General features: G+C 36.9%; 1 protein-coding gene across 1 annotated transcript; it reads left to right on the forward strand.

The window, feature by feature from the left end:
• The first annotated feature begins 4,224 nt into the window (after nt 1-4,224).
• LOC581527 (5-hydroxytryptamine receptor 2B-like) lies at nt 4,225-5,503 on the forward strand. Its single transcript, XM_030974325.1, has one exon. The coding sequence runs from the start codon at nt 4,465-4,467 to the stop codon at nt 5,494-5,496; it is 1,032 nt and encodes a 343-aa protein (XP_030830185.1). The 5' UTR covers nt 4,225-4,464; the 3' UTR covers nt 5,497-5,503.
• The last annotated feature ends 1,235 nt before the right edge of the window (nt 5,504-6,738 follow it).

The raw sequence follows: 6,738 nt of genomic DNA on the forward strand, positions 1-6,738 counted from the left end.
TGAAATTATCCCCATGACCCAAAGAGATAATACAGCCCTGCATACATTTAACAAAGTGTTACAAAATGAGAACAAGACAGTTCAGAAGCATTTAAACAAGAAGAAAATAAAAGTATGTGACTAATAAAACGAAAACATGTGGGTTCAAATAATTAAGAGATCACTACAACAACGAATTTGGACATACAAACTTTGGTAACATCACACAGTAAGGCTTGAATTTGCAGGATAAATGCCTCTTGCAAAAGCTGTAAAGATGATTATAACCCTTCATTAAATACATAAAATAAAATATTTTTACAGAACTACTTATTATAAGTACTGAATAGTAAAGAACTTTAATTGACGGAAAGATTACAATTTGAGAGGAAAAGATTTAATACTACTATGACAAGCAGATCAAATTAATATTTCAGGACTCATGACATATTCGTTTAAAAGTTGATTGCACTCGGTTAATGCCATGTTCACAGTAATTAGCAGAGAGAGATTAAAGTTAACGTTAGGGACTTTTAGATTTGCGTGGACTGATACGTGTGACGTCCATTCAAGGCAGTGGATTAAAAGGACGTCGATCGTAGCAATCCACGTTGTCGTTTTGCAAATCTAAAAGTCCATATTCTCACGGTTGACGACGACGTATCATTCCATCTGCGGGGTAGCGTCTTTTGCTTTTGTCAGGATCTATCGTTTCCCCCGTCATTCTTTCTGTATGTTTTTTTCATATCTGATGACTATTAACACTTGCATGACATGTGCCATATATGCATGATTTGTTATCCTAACGAAGAGATTATTCTTGATTACTGATGCGTGCCGTCATCTAGGCGCCATTTTGTTTATTTCTATTATTGACCATAATTCCCTCATATTTATCATTTCTAAATAGTATTTGATATACATACGCTTGTTATCAAAGGTAAACTTTTGGTCACACCAATGTCCGTGCACGCGTATAACTTTAAAATTGGTCAAAATGTTTATTGTGCAAATTAAATACACGTTTCAGACATAATGTAACTTTTCAAAATTTTGTGCGCGCATATTTTTTGTTTTTACTTGTTTTGTGTTGCTGATACACTGTCGCTCATAAAAAAAAAAATTTTCTTTTAGTTCTGATAGGGTATGAATTGGAGATGCGATTTTATGTATCACGTTTGCTGTTAAAATGCTTTGACGTCAACCTAGTGTTGCTCAAGGAAATCAATTGAATTTGATTCGATTAGGTAATATTTGCCGTTGTTGTTTTGAATGTATCGATCCATCTACCGATCCCTATACTCTGTGGTAATATTAGATTTTTGATCAGAAGACGGGATCGTCGTCAAAATTCCCGATTTAATTCCGATCTACTTGTACTTGTTATATGAATGGAGGGTGGGATTGTTTTTTCACAGTCCGAATTTCGATGATCGGCCGCGTAGCGTATAGCAAATCTTTTAATGAGCTGATAAATATGCGTTGGATGTGAATTTGCATCCGGAGAATTGGATGAGTGTGTTAACACACAATAAATCGCCGGTATATGTTATTAAACAGTATAAAAATTAATGAATTGATGAGTTTTGCAAGTACATAAGTGTGTACTATTCCAATGTATATTTATACACTTTAGAACGTATAGAATCGGTAAAAGAGTAGGATTATGTTTACGATATGTATTTGGCACCAGTATAGACTACAAACTATGCCCTTAGAAAATTTAATTTTGCCTAGAGCGAAAACACAGAATTGTAAGCGTACGTTTCTGTATCGCGGAAGTAAATTGTATAACGAATTATCTATGCAGCACACTCAACAATCAAGAAGTTTGGCTATATTTAATAAAGAAATAATAATCACTTTGAAATGTTATATCAGAGAAATTTCTTTTTAGATAATATTAATACCAATTTATGATTGTCCTTTGTAATATACCCAGGAGGACTTCGAAGGGGGTAGCGGGAAGGGTTGGCAGTATCGAGAGTGTGGCGGGAGGGGGTGATGAGGCGAGGGGGATCGATATTAGTGCATTTGTAAATTACTATGATTAAACATTGATATTGTATGTACAACTTGGCCCAAGTGAGATTGTAAAGATTGTCTGGTGTTCAGTCATGCATGCACAGATTCAAATGAAAGTGGTACCTAAATGTACTGGAAGGATAACTCTATCAAAACATATCATGAAAACCATGACTAAATATTCATACTTCAAACAATACAAATTTTAAAAAGTGGGACATTATTTCTGACTCACTTTGTATATATACGTACATATATCTCAGCACTCCCGGTGAAAAAATCGTTCCCAGGGCCCTGTTCGAGTCTTTCTGTTTCTGGACGTGCCACTGATATATTATATATCGTTCATTTTACATGCTATAAGATTTAAACCTTTTGGAAGGATTATTCAGTTCGTTTTTTAGCAGATTCATAAGATCTCATTAGACGAAGTACACTTTTTTCGATTTTCGATTTGCTTTTAATATCAGAGACTGTTACTAGAATGCAAGAATATGTAAACGTTTACAATGATACATGTACATTGTAGGCCTAAACGTAATATGCAGATATGCATGACCCAGTTTCATATCTCATAACAACAAACTCTTTCAAAAAGAGTTGGCAATAGCCATCGAAAATAACTTTTGTTTTTGATAATTATTGTAAAGATATTCCTTTTTTCATTTGTTTAAAGACACACATCGAATACTCTTTTAATTTGTGTATCATTTCGTCGTGTATAGGTGCTTCCTAAGGAAGAACTCAACTGAAACTAATTGCAGAAATAACACACAAAGCAAACAACTCACCTGGGCGTAAGAATATAGTTTGATCGTGGTAATATTTCCCAGGTTCCCTACTATCTGGAACATTTTGTTAAAGGGACTTGGTAACATTGTTCAGATGAGATAAAATGGTGCTAAGGTAGTAACTTCAATGTTAGATGTACAATTAAAGATAGTCTGCAAGTTTGAGTGAAAACAGACCCTTATTAATGATAAAAATCGGGAAAAACTGATCCGATCGATTCGTTAATTCTCCCAACTATATTATAACAATTTAATTACATTTTAGGTGAATGTAAATCGTCACAAATAGCAAAAAATTGGCTCTATATACCTTTCCAGACATTTAAGTGTTCACATTTTGTTTACAACTTGTCTTATGTCTTCTTCTCATAGAAAAACGGTTGGTTAAATTCAAAAATAGTTGGGAGAATTAACTGTTTAGAGGATGTCGCACAGTGAAGTCTTCAAAGAAAACTATAAATATCTTTGTGGTTTGAGAATTTTTCAGGAAATTGTGCATGTCAGGGGATTAGTACAGTAGAAGGAATATAATAAGTAACATTTGATACAAAAATGACGCATTTTTTCCATCAACCTTCAACAATGTTACCGAGTCACTTTAATTCCATATACCCCGACCTTGTCAAGAGTTGATTCTCAAAATATTTCCCAGCATTGATTCGTGCGAGGGTATCCATCGCTCAGCCTATACAAAAACTGTGCCGCGCTACAAAAGAATAACTTATTTGTTAAACCGATCGGTTCAATGAATCATTTGTTATCTTTTGCCAACATTTGTCATGACAGGTTTTCCATTTTAATGCGTGGACAAAAGTATATTTCCATATATATTTTTCTCTCTCTCCTTCTCTCTCTCTCTCTCCCTTTCTATATCACATTTGCTGCCATGCTTCTTTAATCACACTCTGATGATGGCAAACAGGGTACAGGAAGTCTTTTATGGCAGTCGGTGTACTTCATAATTAATACTATTATACAATAAGGTCTTTGAGGCACTCAGTCTGAAAACCTTTGTAGTGCATCCTGCTAATCCTCATTATCATGTAAGTTTACATTATTTTCACGTTTACATTTGATTCTGGAATGCTTCTTTTTCCTATTGGAAATATGGACAGTTTGGTTGCTATCTGTCAAGAGATATTGCACCATCAGCATTTGGAACATTATGACTATGATCGTCATTCTAATCATCAAATGCTCATGAAGTTGTCCATTCATGCATGAGGGTTAACAGGAATCTTGACAAAATGGGTATTGTTTTTCGGTAATTGAAAGGATATACCTAATGCCGTCCATTTCATCCGATAGAGGCTACGTGTATGTGGTACATGTTATGCCATATGCTTTGGACACGGGCGTCATTTTGATTGCGTAATATATATATATATATAGGCTATATTAATTAGACCATTGATGGCAATTTGTGCATAAACTAGCATTTTGTATCGATGGATGCCCTTTTCATTTTACGATCACTTTTTATCATCCCCACATTGCACGTCATAAAGGACAGTAATAATCACAGACGCAGTCCTAAACGTCAGTCAATGGACGCCGCATATGCAACGGACAGTAGCATGTGTTTAAACTGATGTAATCTACTTCTTCTCTTCATGATTTGTATTTCTATTTTTCAGAAGACGAGCCGACGACGTAAGACGAGATAATTATGGAAGGTAATATCATCCCAACAACCATGGCCATAATCACTAACAGGAGTAGCGATACAGATCTCTTTGTGTTTGAAGATTACAACCAGCGAATTGCTATAGCCGTTATCCTCTGTATCGTCTTCCTTGTGGGATCCATCGGCAACACACTCGTCATCACCGCCGTAGTCCTTTCCCGTAAACTCCGCTCATCCACCAACTGGTTCATCGTCAACCTGGGCTGTTCCGACCTTCTCACATGTCTCTGTCTTCCGTTTAATGTTGTCGCCTCTGTAAGTGACGGATGGCCTTTGCCCGGATGGATCTGCGCAGCCAATTCGGCCGTGATGTGGGTCTGTCTGGGTGCCAGTGTCACGACGTTGGCTTTCATTGCATTTAACCGCTGGTACCTGCTGACAAAATCAGGGACTCAATTCCAGAAACTCTACACAACTAGAAACATATGCTTTATGCTGCTTAGCGCTTGGATGTACCCAGCTCTTTTGGTCCTGGTACCTCACTTTGCTGGCTTGGGAAGACTGGGATATTCTCACAAGTTCAAAGCATGCGGGCAGGATAATTCAATTCCAACCTCATTCTTATATAGCCTTACAGCCGGGGCATGTGCCATCATCCCTGTGTTCATTGTCACCGTTGTTATCTACGTTCGGATCTATATTTTCGTATCGAGACAAAGTAAAAAGATGAACCAGCTCAAAATAGCAGGAGAACCCCAGGCGCGTGGCATAGACAATGTCAACGTGGAAATGAGCTCATCAGAGTTTGTTTCGAATGAACCGAGCACTCTCACATCTGGAATGACAATCACACAAAGCCGTTCAACTTCAAACCTTGACACATCACCATCAACCGAAACAGATACATCAAATGAAACGGGCAAATTGAGAATTGAGAATTTACCCCAAAACACACCCCTTGAAATGTCTGGGAATCAACCAAGGCTGTCTCCAGAAGGTACCAAAGCTAATCAGAAACGTCTAAGACCCATTCAGCAAAATTCGCCTGATAACAAGGCAAGACCACACTGTTGAAAGATCAGATGAACGGATAAATAAGAGATCACTGTAGACAAGGTTCATGTATAAGTGGCCATCTTGAAAGTGCTTTATTCCCATATCCTTCCGCCAATCGCGGCCTCATTACGCACATCAATGAACTATTGGTGTTGTTCATATAGTACCACAACATCCCCCTTCTTTCAATGACAAGTTGATAGTGCTCTCCTTAACCAGTTGTATCTTCCCTGCTCAATATGCACTGTGCATGACGGAAATTATCCACTAAAACAGTAACACAATTTAGAAATTTCAACAGGAGGAAACATTCCAAACATATTCTTTTTTTTTCGAGAAGCACAGTACTAAAAACTGTTCAACTAAAACTTACAAGTACCTTTCAACAAGAAAAGCAAATTTTAGAATGGTAAAATAGTGTCCTCCACTATAACAGGCATATTTTGTTGCTGAATCGACATATTTGTATAATGTAATTCAACTTTTTATACTTTACATAACTTTTGCTGGAATAAACTAAAGTGATTCCATATTGCTTTCTGACAAACAGTTATAAACAACATTTTCCTTCGAAAAACGTTTTTCATCCCATTTTAATTAGGACTTAGCAATACGACAAATCTGCGTAACAAAACTATAATTCCTGGTATTTGTGTGGAGAGTTGAAATATCATGCACGAGCACGGCATACAATTGCTAAATTCGGTTCTGTATACAAAAGAGATTTTCTGTTGAAAGATAACCAATATTAAGCGTGGCAGTTATATAAAACACTTTGGTTATACATGTATACTGATTAAGAAATTGAATCACCTTATGTCAAATATGAGGTTTTACTATCATCAATGTAATTCTACCGGATATGCTAAATCATTAAACAAATAAAGTATAGTTGTTGTTTATCAATCTATTAATCGATGAAGTTTTTATTCTTGATAACGAGATGGGGGATTAACCTTGCGACCATATCGTGTGACATAGGCAAAAGAATCAGAACGAGGGATTGAACCATCGAAATCCTGTGTTCCTGCGGGTGTTGTGCGGTTGTCACCATCCTCTCTTGGAAGATGCTCTGTCCCTGGTGGGGGTGCTGTTGCCGTCTCTATTTGTATCGGCGTCTCTCTAAGATGGGACCTGTTTCTCCTTAACACCCTGCCATTTGGTGTTGTCACTTCATATGATCTTGGTTCTGGGCAAACTCTTGAAACCTCAGCCGGCAGCCATGTATTGTCGTCTGGATGCAAAGTTCTGACTTTCTGG

The sequence above is a fragment of the Strongylocentrotus purpuratus genome, unplaced genomic scaffold, assembly GCF_000002235.5.
Source record: "Strongylocentrotus purpuratus isolate Spur 01 unplaced genomic scaffold, Spur_5.0 spur5_scaffold_7, whole genome shotgun sequence".
Lineage (NCBI taxonomy): Eukaryota > Metazoa > Echinodermata > Echinoidea > Camarodonta > Strongylocentrotidae > Strongylocentrotus > Strongylocentrotus purpuratus.

Bases quoted from the DNA above. Each gene is read 5' to 3' on its own strand.
- LOC581527 (XM_030974325.1), top strand. From the start codon at position 4,465: ATGGAAGGTAATATCATCCCAACAACCATGGCCATAATCACTAACAGG.